At 37.3% G+C, this 17156-nt stretch overlaps 1 protein-coding gene across 1 annotated transcript in view; it reads right to left on the bottom strand.

Moving 5' to 3' along the window:
* LOC131066323 (squamosa promoter-binding-like protein 1) overlaps positions 1-17156 on the bottom strand; it is an 82829-nt gene that overhangs the window by 32383 nt on the left and 33290 nt on the right. Inside the window, exon 2 of the mRNA XM_058001059.2 lies at positions 15681-15862. Within this exon, the coding sequence (XP_057857042.2) occupies positions 15681-15862 (182 nt within the window). The remainder of the gene's footprint in view (positions 1-15680; positions 15863-17156) is intronic.

Genomic DNA, 17156 nt, shown 5'->3' on the forward strand with positions numbered 1-17156 from the left:
GTTTGGAGTCTTTGAAGCTCTAAGTGCTCAAGCGATAGGTGAGAATCAAGGTAGTCATTCAGTGATGCTTCACAATGCAACTTCTAGGTCAAGTCAAGGTATGAGCCTCAAGAGAGATGAACAGTCAAGCAGGCAAGTAAACATCCTCGGGATAGGGCATGGAAGCGAAGAAAAATCAGGCAGAGATGATCAAACAAGTGAGATGAAGTGCTTGATGAAGATCAATCAGGGTCTAAGGGATGTGTGAAAGAATGAAATTAGGAGTATCAATTGTTTTCCATGGATTTCTGGAAGGAAATTCAAGGATAAAGTCTTCACCAAAGGGCAGCAACATGATACTTGATGAAGAAAATGGCCAAGGTTGATGAAGGAATGAGGGTCATTAATGAGATCAGCAATTTGGAGAAGTCGCCACTTCCACTTACCCCCCTAAAGCCCAGCCATCCTTCACAGCTTCCACTTCACCTCCAAATCCACAGCCTTCCATCCTCATTTCCACTTCATGCTGAAATCCACGGACTCCCACCTCATGTTGAAATCCACAGACTTCCACTTCATGCCCAAATCCATGGCCTGATTCACATCCTTCATTGGCATGCTGAAAACCCCAGCTTAGGATGCACTACCTCCCTCATTTGCTAAGATCCACGCCCTGTGGATGTCAAGTACTTGAAGAGTTTTGAATGGCAATGTTGAGTAATGCTGATGAAGTTGCCTTAATAAAGGACGATAAGGATGCTTTAAAAGTTAATTGAGCAAGGAGATATTAATCTTGAAAGAGAATGGCAGCAAAGACCACCACTTCCACTTGCTGGTCAAAAGCCCAGCCATCTTGGAGGACATCCAGTTCCACCTCAAACCCCCGGCCAGTCCTAGGCATCTTCCACTTGCACCCCAAAAGCCCGGCCATCTTCACACCACTTCCACTTACCCTCCAAAAGCCCGGCCTTCCTAGCAAACTTCCACTTCATGCTCAAAAGCCCGGCCTAAGAGGCAGTCTTCCTTTGCACCTCCAAAAGCCCGGCCATCTTGAAATTATTCCCTACAGCAACTTTGTATACCGCTTGGTGGAAACATTAATCAGACCTCTAAGAGGGTCTCAGACTGAAAACATGAGCAATCAGACTTCAAAATATCAATGAAATCAGACCTTGAAATGTGAAAATCAGAAGTCAGACAAAGGCAATTCATTTCCAAATTTAAAGAGTGACATTGTTCTCTTTTGTATCTTGAACAAAGTGTGTTTTCTTTTCAGGTTTTGAAGCAAAGGTGGAAGGCTTCATCAGCAGGTAGAAGGATACAAGGAAGCAGCTCAAAGGAGAAGATTTCACAAGATTACACAAGAAGATGGATAGATAATTCATCAACATTGCAAGGGAAGGATAAAGACTCATCATCTTACTGTGAAGATCAATATCATGAAAGAGCAAGCATAAGAGATGAAAGTGCTAAAAGAAGGAACTTTACAACTATCTTGAATTTCCTCCAGAAATCCAAGAATCATTGCCAATACAACAAGAGAGTAATCCAAGACGAAGGCTTCAAGTGAAGGAATCCAGGATCATTACAAGTATGAAGAGTGAATGCATTACACTAAAAGGAAATCCCAAGTCAGGAGGCAAAATTGTGTAAGGGGATCAAGGAGACAGTTCCGAAAGAGTTAATCAAGTTAAAAGGCTCCCCAAGGATGATGCAATTTGGGAATATCTCCTACCATCACCACTTCAAGCGCTTGGAAATGTTGAGTATCAAGAGATATTGCTCAAATCACAAACTCCACCTTGTGATGAGTTGGTGCTTAGTCATCATCAACCCAATCACATCATTCCAAGTCAGGATGTCCAGATTCAATGCACTTGACTCATCCAACGAGGAAGATAACTACCACATGTGGAGGCACAAAGTTCAATGTACCTAACCACATCATTCATTGATCAGCATTCAAAGAAGGGCATGTGTCCTATTTATTGTAATTTTATCATTAGCCAAACATTAAATGTTATGTAATGGGTGTAACAAACCCTAATTAAGGTTTCTATCTTTCAATCTTGGCCATTGATGTGGATTTGATCCAGGCCATTCAATTGTATTGAGAACACTATATAAGGCTTGCTCTCCTCATTTGTTAAGGTTAATAGTGGGTAGTTGATCAATAGTTGATGGCAAATAATTAGAGTAGAGTACGAGAAGAGAGAAATTGTTGCCAAGCTTGTAAATAAACATCCTTTTCATTGAATTTGTGGTGGAATGTGTTGTTTCTTCTACATATTGCATGGTTTCTCATTGTATCCTCATGTTAGATGAAGTTCATTGATCGTGATGGAGTAATGTGTGGATGTTGATAGTTCCTTGGTTCATACTATTTGTGGTTGGATGATTTTCAATTGCAAAGCATAGTTAGCCTAAACATTAAAATGTGCTACGTTCAATTGTGGATATATTTGTTCAAGTTGCGCCAGTGTATTGGGTATTTGGATAAATGATTCATGATATGAAACCCTTTCAATTCCCTTGGAAGATTGCATCGGTTTTGCGTAGTTTTTCGCAACATGGAGAAGTAAAGCTCGGTTAAAGGAATGTGTCCATCCTAGCATGATCCAGTGCTATCATTGATCTTAGGAGTAGTATAGTCTCTCTAAACCCTCATCCTTTTTATCTTTTTCCAAGTCAATTAGATTTCAAATTCCAGCCACATTCCAGCAAGAGTTCAAATATCAATGTAAGTCCCCCTTGTGATCCCAGCAATATCACATCAAACCATTGAGCTTATACACACGTCAAGACCTGACATTTGGAACCTTGGAGTCACCTCAAGTGATCACTTAGTTCAGCATTGAGGAGATTTTGTTCAAGAGAGGATAAGATGCCTTGGTATTTTATTTTGTGTATGAAGTGAATAAAAAACACATCAACAACAATCTTACCAAAAAATTAGCAAACAAATCGTCATGTCATAAAACAAAGAAGATGAACTGACATGGTGTGGTGCTAAATCAAGAAGATACCCAATCAAGTTGGGCTATGAATTCCAAACGCAAGAGATTCAACAACACTAGCCCTTTGAGCTTTGTTGGGGGCCTAATGTTCTTCTGAAGACCAATGCATTTGTGTGGGCCGCACTACACTACTAATTTGTTAGCTGGAGATAGACAAACCAGTATGGGCTTTTTCTAGACCTTTTTGTTGCCCACTTTGCAAAGCAATAAAGAAACAATAGATCACCTTTTATTGTTGTGTCCTATTGCGTAGGAATGTTGGCTTTGGATGTGCCAAAGACTGAATTGGCAACACCCCTTTCCATCCAAGCTTGATGCTTTGTTTCAATGCTGGCATAGGATAAAAAACGGCTCTTTGTAGGCCAGCCTTTGGATGGAGGCTCCAGCCATGATAATAAAGCAATTGTGGAAAGAAAGAAATACTAAAATTTTCAAAGACAAAAAAGAAGTCAAAATTCTCCACATGGGGCAATCATATCATGAGTACATGGCCACTACTAAATGTTCTCGCCCACTTGCATCAACGTAGTGGAGACAAGGCTCAAAGGAAGATGGTCAAATGGAATGCCCCATAAGCAGAAGGTTAAATCTAAATATTGATGGCACTTCTTGAGAAAACCCTGTGGTTTCTAGCATCGGATTTATAATTTGTATTGATCAGAGCAACCTATGTTGGGCAGGTTGGATGAAATTATGACCGAAACACATAAGGATGCAAAGTTTTCTGCTCTATTAGAAGGTATCAAACTATGTGTAAGCAAAAATTTATCCAAGATTGATATTAAAGGGGATTCACTGCTTGTGGTCAGAGTCGTAGCATCTCAAAAGACCAATAAGTAGAAGACACAAATGTGGGTTGATCAAATCCACACTCAATTAGATCAAGTTGGTGAATACAAAATTTATCATGCATTCAAAGAATCCAATAGTGTGGCAGATTTTCATCAAGTGATTGATCAGACACAAAACATCAAGATTTTGAATTCCATGAACTCCTGGGAAGGATTGGCTTCAAAAATTAATAGGGAGTAATATCCTTCGAACAATTCTACAAAGGAAGAAAATGCACTGCACTTAATCTTGCAGCTACTGTTCTGCCAAGGACAGCAAAATAGACCATCTGATCTCAAAAAGCTTTTTGAATCTATAAGCCCTGTCTAATTAATCAGAAAATCAGAGGGAGGCACCACAAAATGGTTGAGCAATTAATTATTAAGGGTTGCATTTGAGACTGCAACTCCAGCAATGTCGAGTAACAACTCCTAAAGGTTTTCTTAATCAACTCAAAACAGGAAAGCACTGCTAACAAAGATATTATCAAAAAGCTTCACCTTCAGCACACACATGTACGCAACATCACGTTGTCGGACACTTTCATCTACAACATTGTCCAAATAATAGTTGGAAAACTCGGACTTGCCTGCAGACTCAGCAGCCCAAAAATTATATTTGGACTCGGCAAAAAAGAAAACCGTAGTTTTACAAAAAAGCAAAAAGAAATTAATGCATTTAGAGAACATGAGCCATAATTGAAACATTACACATCTCATATGATCTCCAAAAACTCAATATTTGAAATTTCATCATTCATGCTCACAATTTCAAACTTTAAAATGTATAACAACAGCATAAGTTTATAAATGTTTACAAAATTACATATAATGATATGTCCAAATGTTAAAAACAGCAAACTAAAGACTACATCTTCCTGTTTTTAGCAATAACAAATGTCAAAAGTGAGGAAAAGTGACACTAGACTCGCGAGAGTCCTTAGCACAGACTCGGGAGTCTACTGTCACTTTTCCTCACTTTTGACATTTGTTATTGCTAAAAACAGGAAGATGTAGTTATTACTTATTAGTTATCCACAATGGATGTGCATCTTCCCCATTGATACTTTAAGTCTTCTTCATACCCAAAAATTGTTTTCTAACTAAAGCATGATTCGTGTCATGTGTTAATTACTTTTCAGCAAGAACCAGAAGTGCTAAAAAGAATTAAACTACCTGCAGCATCATGCACTAAGAAAGTGGAAATCTAATCCTGCCATTTACATGGTCGAAAATACACATGTATTACTATTTTAATCCATCTGTGGAAGGTACTAGGATCCCAGCAAGCACAATATCAGATACACTATCAAATGTTAGGAAATGAATGCAGATGTGTTGCAAGCAGTTAATAGGGTTTATGTGAGAAACTTTGAGAAATAAGAGGTAGAGATGAGATATGCTTCATAAGCAAAATATAATGGAGATAAGCCAGCACACCAAGGGAAGAGGAGAAAGAACCAGATCTCAAGGACCCCTGAGATTTGGCAGCACCATATCCTACGAAATAATTTAGTCTAGCAAAAGATGAAATAGCTACAAGTGTAAACAGAAAGAATGATGGAGCAGAATTAAAATGCTTGGGAGATGGAGGGATAATAAGTTTTATTTACCCTCCCTATTAATAAGGTGATTAACAAGCATAATCATCAAAAGGAGCAAGTTTGGAAGAGACACCCAAATGTTTTTTAAAAACCTATTTTTGATAGGGCCCTCATGGAAATCTGGGCCTTGCAGGTGTTGCAAGTCTGTTGAGAGACTCTTTGGATCAATTTGTTAAGGGGTGGGGCTCTACTTGTTAGGCTCAAAAGCAAATAATGAGGCTAAATTGGCAGTAATGCTGATAGGTTTGAATTTAGATTCTTCAGTAGGGTGTAAGAAACCTATTGTTAAAGGAAACCCTATGTTGGTGATTAATGAGTTCGCCAAAGAGGAGATCCAAGGTTGGAAGCTCGGGGATATTTTGCAGAAGCATTCAAGAAGAGCCAAAGGTTCAAAGTTCTCTTCTCTTTCCCTGTGCTTTTGAAAATGTAACAAACCTGTGGATATTTTGGTCAGGTTTGGAGTTGAGCAACTCCTCTTCTCAGCAAAAATAAGTGATAAGATTGAGAATTGAACTGATTTGTGCCTCTCCTCCTAACAGAAACGATCCTGTAGGAAGCTTTTAAGGGACTAAGCCCTTTTTTCTTTCTCTAATCCTTTCAAATGTCAAGTTATTGTTTTCTTGGACTAAGGTGCCAAAATGGTTTTTATTATCATTACAGATAATGAGATGAAATCTAGAAGGATCAGCTTTTAACTACCAAAGTGTGTGATCGGATCTACTAGAGAGGCAAATGAATGTTTTAATTTGCCTTAGATTCCCATACAGCATCACATGCTCTTAGACTCTTCTCAAAAGGCAGCTGCAATGGGGATTCCTCCATTCACTTTCTTTGTTTGCAGACTTTCATTGGCTTGTGTTGGGAAGGACGGTTGCATGCAATTTGAAGCAGCAATGTGGAGGCACGAGGGACCCCTTTTACAGGAGCAGTGTTTGATCACAGACTTAAGAATGTTTTCTTCTGTCCAGATAGGTAGACTTTAGAGTTTACTAAAGCCACACTTGACCCAGATGAGATCAAAAACTTAAGTATTTTCTGTTCAAGAGAATCCATTCCAGATGATATCAGAGATAGAATTGCAGAAACGGTTGTGGACTAAATAGTGGATGTTGCATGTCGCCCTCCCTGACCATGAGGTGGAAACAGTTGCAGGATGCTCTGGCTTGGTTGCATTGGAGAAAGAAGGTGAGGAAATGGTGGGCAATCTGCAAGAAGAATTGTGGGTCTGCATCAGGAAATACAAATGATTTAACTACAAGAAACGGAGCTAGTTTCCTACTGGAAAGATCTAGCCATTTATGTAGTGGCCTCAGGGTTACTCATTAGGAAAGTTGTCTAGATATCTTCAGCCATTATATGCTGCCAATGTCATCAGGTGAAGGCCTGCGCATAGCATCAAAGAGGTTGGATGTTGATCCTTGAGTCCAGATCCATTATTCTGAAGAGAATAGTGACAAGAAAGTGTCCAGGAAAGAGGATGAGGGTGTTGGCACGGGTGACAAACGTAATTATTATTTCTGTCAGTTTTTTCTGTTGTTGGTCCAAGGTGGGGGACCTGCCTGGATGGGTGGGTTAAACTTGTTTTAATTTTTTCTGGATTAAACTGTATTGAAACAGTTTTCTATATCAATGTTTGGGATCAGACAAAATGATCCCAAGTATAAATAGATGGGGAGACTAAAACTCAGCGAAAAGAAGAAAAGCCTACAAGCAGAAAGAGAAAAAGAAAACTAAAACATGGAAAAAAATCATGACAATATGGTAAAGGATAATAATAATGAGAATTGGGACAGAGACTGTATGAAGGAATGGCAGGAGTTGAAATTTCCACCAAACTATTATCTAAATACAACACACACAAAACCAAAACTTGGCAAGTGTTAAGTGGTGCCTGTTGGCAGCAACAATGTAGGAAAACTGAATAGGTGGAGCGGGCGGGCGGCAGGGGGGGGAATCGGTTTTCACCAAACTCGAACAAATTAATCTCAACTCTAGATCTGATTAGGAACCGCAATAGCAAAGATAAACACCACATAACACATGGATTTTGACGTGAAAAACCCGGTCAAGGGAAAAACCACCGTGTGAACCTGCCCACAATATGATGATACTTTGCAATAGTATGTGAAAATATTACAATGGGTAATGCACATGCTTTCAAGCACACTACCTAGAGCTCACTACTCAAAAACAACAAAGGGCTACAACCCTGGGAAGGCTCACTACCTTACAAAGATCGGACAACAATCCGGATTACATGAACTGAAAGAATAGCATCTCCAAATGCCTAATCACAGTTCCGGTTAAGCACATTGTTTGCAAAACACTTCTCTACTCTTCTCCACTACCGAAAGATAAATCCGCTTGTTCGCACATACAATACTCTCAAAGATCATAGATACAACCGCAGACATTCGCAGACACCTATCTTGAATGATTACTACACTTATTTATACAGATCATTAACCTTAACCTTGGTCGGCTCAACACATAAGACCTAATTACAAAATTACATCACATAATACATAAATCCATAACCGGACCAATACAATGTCGACAAGGACATAGCATGGACCCAAATCAAATCCTCGAACACGCAACACCACCAAATAGTTCGCCAAGATCATCTGCAACACGCTAAACCACCAAATATGTCACATAACACGAAGAATACCATCGGACCAATAAAATCTTCAATAACCCGCACCACGATCAACACGGACCACCAAAACACATAGAACACGATCAGAGAACATCAACAAGCAACATGAACTCCACCGCAACAACTCGGATAACAAGAATCATCATTATTCCATCATCGGAGCTCAAGAACACCAACTGACAAACTGAAAGATACACTTTTGAAGTTCTAAATCATGAACCATCTGAATTGAGGACACACATGAATGTCCCAAACATTCTCCAAAATCCGCAACTCAAGATATAATCATTCCAGAGCAATATAGATCAAATACCACAACTCTGCAACATTGAACACTGAAAAAACTAGTATCCAACAACACATTCTAACAACTCTAATATCCAACAATCTCACCCTTCAACATTGATGGCAACATATGAATGTGAAAAACAATCAATGCAAAGAAAGAAATCAACTCCAGCAATCTCCCTCAAAATCACAAGGATCAGCTCCCCCTTTGACACACAATTCAAAATACTTCAAGGTTTTTAACATGCATCTCTCCCCCTTTGACAACAATGCCAAAGACATATACAAATCATTATTCTCTCCCCCTTACCAGATAATCTCTCCCCTTTAGAACAAACTCACAAATCTGAACAACTGAACCACACATTGACTACTCCCCCAGAGCAGCAACATCCACTCATCAATCCGAATAACAAGATAAGACTATGAAGTCCACCGGATCGATGCAACTCAATGCATCTAGTTCACAGCAAGAGGCGCAATCACTCCTAACATCTCTCTCAGATATACAAATGTATTTGCAGGCAAAGGCTTAGTGAAGATATCTGCAGTTTGTTCCTTTGTAGTTTGTAGGTACATACTCCAATCTGACTTCCTTCTCATTCACCTTTTCTCTCAAGAAATGAAACTTGATTGATAAAATGTTGTCTTAGAATGAAATACCAAATTCTTGGAAATATTGATAGCACTAGAATTGTCACAATATATAATAGTAGGCTCATTATAAACAACTATAATATCCTTCAACATCTGCTTCATCCAAGATACCTGAGTACAATTGCTAGCAGCAGCAACGTATTCAACTTCTACAGTAGATAAGGAAATAGCATCTTGCTTCTTACTTGCCCAAGAAATCAACTTCTTTCCCAAAAAGAATGATCCATCGGTAGTGCTCTTCCGGTCATCAACATCACCTACCCAATCAACACCAGTATAAGCATTTAAGGTGAAATCATCTTTCTTTGGATACCACAAACCATAATCAATTGTTCCCTTCAAATATCTGAATATCCTCTTCACAACAGTAACATGACTTTCCTTAGGATCGGCCTGAAATCTTGCAACAAGACATACAGCATTCATAATGCAAGTCTAGTCTGAGTCAAGTATAGCAGTCCACTAACCATAGATCTATACAAGATTTGGTTAACCTTCGAAGTGTCATCATCTTTTGTCATCTTGCATCTAGTCACAATAGGAGTTCCAACTGGTTTGGAATCATCTAGCCCAAACTTCTTCAGCAATTCCTTCACATACTTTGATTGAGATATGAAAATGTCTTTGTCAATCTGTGTAATTTGCAATCCCAGAAAGAATTTTATCTCACCTATCATAGACATCTCAAATTCTTTTTGCATATCATCAGCAAACTTCTTACTCAAATCATCATCTCCAAAAATAATGTCATCAACAAAAACTTCTTACTCAAATCAAAATATTATCATTATCAATCTTGAAATACAAATTACTATCAGCAGTACCTTTACAAAATCCCAACTTCATCAAATACCTGTTCAATATGGCATACCAAGCTCTAGGGGCTTGTTTAAGTCTATGCAATGCTTTCTCCAATCTGCATACAATGTCTATTTCATCTGTCAATGAAAATCCATCTGGTTGCTCAATGTAGACTTCTTCCAATTCACCATTCAAAAAGGCTGACTTTAAATCCATCTGATATACCTTGAATTTCTTATGAGCAGCATATGCAAGAAATAACAGCTTCAATTCTGGCTACCGGAGCAAAAAGTCTCCTCAAAATCAATACCTTCCATTTGTGAATATCCCTTACATACCAGTCTTGCTTTGTTTCTAACTACTTGTCCATCTTCATTCAACTTATTCCCGAACACCCATTTAGTACCAATTACATTCTTGTCCTTAGGTCTCGGAACATGTTCCCATGTTTTGTTCTTCTCAATCTGATCTAAGTCTTCTTCCATAGCTTTTACCCAATTTTCATGTTTACAAGCTTCAACAACATCTTTGGGCTCAATTTTGGAAATCAAACATGTTTCTTCAGCAACAATCCTTCTCCTAGTCATTACACCTTTATTTTTATCACCAATAATATGATTCTCTGAATAATTTAATCTTACATACCTAGGGATCTTCTGATTGTTTTGATTTTCAATCTCTTGAACTTCTTCACTGTCAGCAGCATTTGGATCTACTATCTCTTCCGAATCACTCAACTTCATGCTCGGAGTCTACACTTGCTTTGAAGTAACATCCTGATCATCAGATTCATATCCACATGCTCTGATTTGCTTCTCATTATTCTCATCAACCTTCACATTCGCACTTTCCACTATCTTTCTCAGTCTCTTGTTGCAACACCGATAGGTTTTTCTCTTAGTAGAATATCCCAAAAAGATTCTTTCATCACATCTTGCATCAAATTTTCCTATATCCTCATCTCTTTTGATATAACATTTGCTTCCAAAGATTCTGAAATATCTACCTATAGGAACATAACCAAACCATCGCTCATAAGGAGTCTTACCGAAATCACCTTTTATATGCACCCAGTTGAATGTGTATATAGCAGTGCTAACAACTTCTCTCAAATAGATATGCGTTAAATTTCCTTCAATCATCATAGTTCTAGCAGATCCAAAACAACTCCATTCTGCTGAGGGAGTCTCAGAGCAGATAATTGTCTCCAGATTCCACGTTCTTCACATAAAGAATTAAACTCACCAAAGGTGAATTCTCCTCCTCTGTCAGACCTCAGACACTTCAACTTCAATCCTATCTCTGTCTCCACTCTAGCTTTGAATATTTTGAATTTCTCCATGCTTCAGATTTCTCCCTTAGAAAAGTGACCCACATCATTCTAGAATAGTCATCATTCTAGAATAGTCATCATTCAGCAACATAAAATATTTGTCTCCCTACAAGCTTCTCACCTTAGAAGGTCCACATAAATCAATATGCACAAGATCTAATAACCCATTAGATGAATACAGTTTGCTCTTGAATGAAATTCTTGTTTGCTTTCCCAATTGACATTCTTTACACATCGGATTAGTAGGCTTCACTATCTTAGGCAGATCTCTAACAGCTTGAGTAGAACTTATCTTAATCATGCAGTCAAAATTAACATGACACATCCTTCTATACCACAACCAACTCTCATCAATCTGAGCAATCAAGCAACTTTTCTCACCAACATTCAGATGAAAGATATTACCTTTAGTCTTAGTTCCTGATGCAATCTTTATACCAGAGCTATTCAAGATCTTACATTTCCCATTCTTGAATTGTAAATCATATCCCTTATCAACCATCTGTCCAACACTCAAAAGATTATGCTTCAAACCTTCAACATATAAAACATCCTCAGTATTATGCTGACCATCAAGAGAAATAGAACCTCTACCATGGATTACACATACTTCTCCATATTCACAAATTTACCTTTATCAATTGACATGTGATGTGAACAACCACTGTCAATCACCCATTCATCTTTCTCATCAATTTTAGCAGCCAAAGCCTTCTCTTCAACAATACAGCTTGTAGAATCAGCAGATACCGGATCATCTTCCTTGGTAGCAATGAACACAAATTCATCTTTTGAATTCCCTTTCTCAGACTCATCATCTGTCACACCTTCATCAGCAGCATAATAACACTTATTCTGATATCTATACTTGCGGTTAGACTTGTAAGGCTTATCATACTTTGACACTCTTTTAGCTCTTTCAGGACACCTAGAAGCAAAATGACCAATCTTATTGCATGAAAAACATTTCAAAGGTAACTTCCCTTCATACTTACCGACTCCCTTAGGCAATCTTCTGGCAATAAGTGTTTCAAGCTCTTCCAATTCTCTTTCATGTTCTTCCATCTCTCTCATTTCTCTTTCATATCTAGAAACCCTAGTTGAACTTTCTCCCGGATCATACTTTTGCTTCCCGGATACAGTATCTTTAAATGCAGTCTCAATTTTGCCATGTGATTCACCAAGTTTGCTCAATTCAAATGCAACAAGCTTACCAACCAGCATATCTCGTCACAGTTGTCACAGTCCAGATCTCATCAATAGCAACAACTTTGTGCTTATAGGCAGGAGGCAAAGATCTTAACACTTTAGCCACAATCTCATCTTCTTCAAGAACTCCACATCTGATGTTCAACACAAGATCATTTACTATAGCCATAAAGGATAAACTATTCTCATCTTCTCCCATTTCTCAGTAATTCATACTTTCCTTTCAAGCTCTGCAATTTAGCAACTTTCACATGTTTGTCTCCTTCATATAAGGTTTCTAGCTTCTCCCAAATCTCATGTGCAGCCTGCAATCCCATCACATTAGTCATCTCTACATCAGTCAAGGCACTAAGCAATGCTTCTTTAGCTCTTATTTTATGTTCAGCATCCTTGATCTCAACTACAATAACAGGACCATTCGGAGGAACAATGTATGCATTCTTTGTGATCTTCCAATAATCTTCTCCAAGATAGTTCAAGTGAACTTTCATCCGGTTCATCCATATAGAGTAATTAATTCCATCAAATCTCGAACTCTCCTTCTTGAAAACAACAACTGGCATCCTGGATCTCCCTAAGCAGTCAAGCTCCTTCCTGAGGATCTAGCTCCGATACCAATTGTTGGCAGCAACAATGTAGGAAAACTGAGAGGGGGAGATGAATCAGTTTTCACCAAACTCAAACAAATTAATCTCAACTCTAGATCTGATTAGGAACAACAATAGCAAAGATAAACACCACATCAACAACACACATAACACATGGATTTTTGACGTGGAAAACCTGGTCAAGGGAAAAACCACGGTGGGAACCTACCCACAATATGATGATACTCTACAGTGGTATGTGTAAATATTACAATGGGGAATGCACATGCATTCAGCCACACTACCTAGAGCTCACTACTCAAAAATAACAAAAGGCTACAACCCTAGGAAGGCTCACTACCTTACAAAGATCGAACAACAATCCGGATTACATGAACTGAAAGAATAGCATCTCCAAATGCCTGATCACAGTTCCGGTTAAGCACACTATCAGCACAACTTCTCGACTGCCGAAAGATAAATTTGCTTGTTCGTACATACAATACTCTCACAGATCATAGATACAACAGCAAACACTCGCAAACACCTATCTTGCATGATTACAACACTTATTTATACAGATCATCAACCTTAATCTTAAGGTCGGCTCAACACATAAGACCTAATTACAAAATTACATCACACGATACATAAATCCATAGCCGGACCAATACAATGTCGACAAGGGCATAGCATGGACCCAAATCAAATCCTCAAACACGCAACACCACCAAATAGTTTGCCAAGATCATCCGCAACACGCTAAACCACCAAATATGTCGCATAACACGAAGAATACCACCGGACCAGTAAAATCTTCAATAACGCACACCACAATCAACATGGACCACCAAAACGCGTAGAACACGATCAGAGAACATCAACAAGCAACGTGAATTCCACCGCAACAACTCGGATAACAAAAATCATCATTATTCCATCACTGGAGCTCAAGAACACCAACTGACAAACTGAAAGATACGCTTGTGAAGTTCTAAATCATGAACCATCCGAACTGAGGACACACATGAACGTCCCAAACATTCTCCAAAATCTGCAACTCAAGATATAATCATTCCAGAGCAATATGGATCAAATACCACAACTCTGCAACATTGAACATTGAAAAACCAGTCCACATACCGGACCACATAACTCGACCAAATTACCTTCCGGAAAACTGAAACTCATACTGAATCAACTAGAGATAAGTATCTCAAAACCTATTAATCCGCATCAGCACATCTACAATAGATCACCCAAACTAACTCTCTACAACAAACCAATTCTCTGCAACACAAGAATATGTTGACATCAATGACAACAACACATTCCAACAACTCGAATATCCAATAGTGCCTTCCTCCAGCAACTAGATTAAAGTTGAGTTTTGATGGCATGACGAGAGGTAAGGTAGAATATTTTTTATGGTGCTCATTCTCTTTCTTGTGCTTCCATGTTGTGCTCAATAAACATTTGGGATCAAACTACGTGACCCCTCATCAGGATAAGAGAAAATATATGCTGGAAATTGGAAAACTACATAAAGAACAGAAGCTATTTGTTAATGGTTCATAATAAGATGCAAAAACAATTCTCCTTAATATCGACCATTCTTAAAGTGTCTAGAAAGCACTATGAGAATCTCTCACCACAATAGCTTCTTATTTTAAACTCGTTAACATTAAATTTCAACAAGCAAAATTCCCAAACCACATGACAAAAACTTTCTAAAATGTCAAAGCTTCCAAATGGCAAACCCAACAATTGTCTTCCACATATGTTTTTGACTCTCATATTACCCTGGTTTGCGAATGATTAACATAAAAATGTGAATATATGTAGTAAAAAATACAGTTTACAGGAAGACAGAAGCGCAAAGTGCATTGCATGTCTAAAAGACATTTAAAGACCAACACACAATCAGAATCTAAATAAATATGATGCAACTTTAATATTCTTATTTTGACACCCTAAAGACATAATAATTTAAGCAACATTGGTATAGTAAAGTCAGAATAGTCAAGAGAGATATTATATGCTACACCAAGATTGTGAAGCTGGTCCATGTTATGCCTTCAAAGCACACTTTTTTCAATCAAGGACAACATAGGTGAGTAAATTGTAAAGCTTCTGGTAGTAATTGGCATCGATGCCATGGATCACCAGAAGCTTTACAGTTTTTGTAATTGACTGTGGAAATATCTTGTTTAAGGTAGGTGAGAGACAAACAAGCCAGAAATTCTGCAACAGAAAATATCTAATATGATAGTAACTTGATTGTGTTAAATACAGCCAAAATCAACTTTGATTTGTTTGAAAGTCATTAAATCAATCAAGGAGAGATTACATATTTAACAGTTTAAGTGAAGGAAACCAAATATAACTAACTCATTATTTGTCCATGACAACAGATTTGTTGACAATCCGTACATATGGTTGATAACTTGATACAAACTAGTCAGCATGTTACTTTCTCAAATATTTTCAAATGTCTCGTCACAAGTTCAATATTGATTGCAGCTTTTACTTTTCACTATTTCCTCGATCACAAAGCTAACAGTTATAACAGTTCTTCAGATCTCAGAAATCAAAATCAAAGAGCTGTCTTTCCCTCCCTTCTTCATTGAAAAATTTGTATGTAGAAACAAGTAAAAACAATGTTCTTTACTTTTGCTCATAATAGAAAAGAGAAGCAGACTAAAAGATTTACTTTGCAACTGAGATAGAACCCTCAGCAGGGTCATAATAAGAGATGTGCTTGAATGCTCATCATTCAAACATGCTCCAGCAAAAATAGCATCAGGATGGGATTTCCTCCGTCGCCTGTTATGACCAGCTAACCGTCTTCTACAGCTTCTTTTCCCTTCATCAAACTCTTCAAGAAGATGAAACCTGCTCAAGATTCAATGATAACAAGCTGTTCAGAAATTAGTGAAAATTTTATTGCATAGGTCATTCAATCTTAAATGTTGCCATTTAAACTGCATTAAGGAAGAGTTTATAACATCTTATCTCAATTATTGTGTGTGAAGAAAAGATACTTTGTTTCTTTTATATTCTTCTTCGTATACCTTCAGAAATCATAACAGTTCATAACAACTTTTGAAGAGAAACCTAAAAATTTAGTTCATTTGCAGTTTAGATGACCAAACTGGTCTGCATAACAGTTCATTTGCTTATATTGAGTTTTATTTTTAGATTGTACCAGTAACAAAAGTGGCATTACACTAAAAACCCACAATTAGCCCCAAGTAATCATGACCCACCACATTTGCTGTACCATTTCCCAAGTTTTCCATATTTTTTCAAAAAATGGTTTTGATTTTTTTATATGTATCTCTTTTTGCTTATTTATACAGTTGATGGACAAAAATACAGAGCAAAGGCAGTAATTATTTTTATATAGGATTAAAGCATATTAACTTTTCTTTTACTTTGAATAGATCTCTTTCAGAAGATAAATCTTAGACCATGATGAGAGATTTTTCTTTTAGTTTATCCTAATGCGGATTTGGGTAAAAAGGACAGGTCCGCCCCTGAAATAGCAGGCCATGCCTCATAACAGAACAGACTACTGTTTTAGGGCCGGCCATATGCTTTTTATGTAAACCCCCTTAGGTTAAAGTACAATAAAAAAATTTAGTCTAATTTTTGTTATTAGCATTTTCAATAAAGTATAGCATCTGATTTTATTTAGGAACTATATTTGACAGGAAACAATAAAAAATATATATAAGCAATTAAATTAAAAGTTGTCAAAAAGGGAACCTTTGATTAATATTTTTTTTTAACTTACGTTTAATTATTTAAAAAGAAGTTTTAACTTAACTCTGTAGATAATAAAGTGTTGCTATGCTCGAGGTGCTAAAAAATGGTCATAAGGACAAATTATGTTATTTTGTTAAGGAAAAATGCTTTTTCGAAAAAAGAAACAAAAAGTGTTTTCTTTTTTTTTTTTGAAAAACCAAAAAATTTTGTTTTCTTTTTTTTTTTTGAAAAACCAAAAAATGCTTTTTTTCAAAATAACTTTGAGAAGGTTATAGAAGGAAGTTGGGTCTTTAGAAGAGATGAGAAGGTTATAAAAGGAAGTTGGGTCTTTAGAAGAGTGTTACTATTGAATTTTCATTGTTTACTCTAAGAATGGACTTTGTTCTTCTATTTACTTAAGGAACAAAATCCTTTTGGT

The sequence above is a fragment of the Cryptomeria japonica genome, chromosome 8, assembly GCF_030272615.1.
Source record: "Cryptomeria japonica chromosome 8, Sugi_1.0, whole genome shotgun sequence".
NCBI classification, from domain to species: Eukaryota; Viridiplantae; Streptophyta; class Pinopsida; order Cupressales; family Cupressaceae; genus Cryptomeria; species Cryptomeria japonica.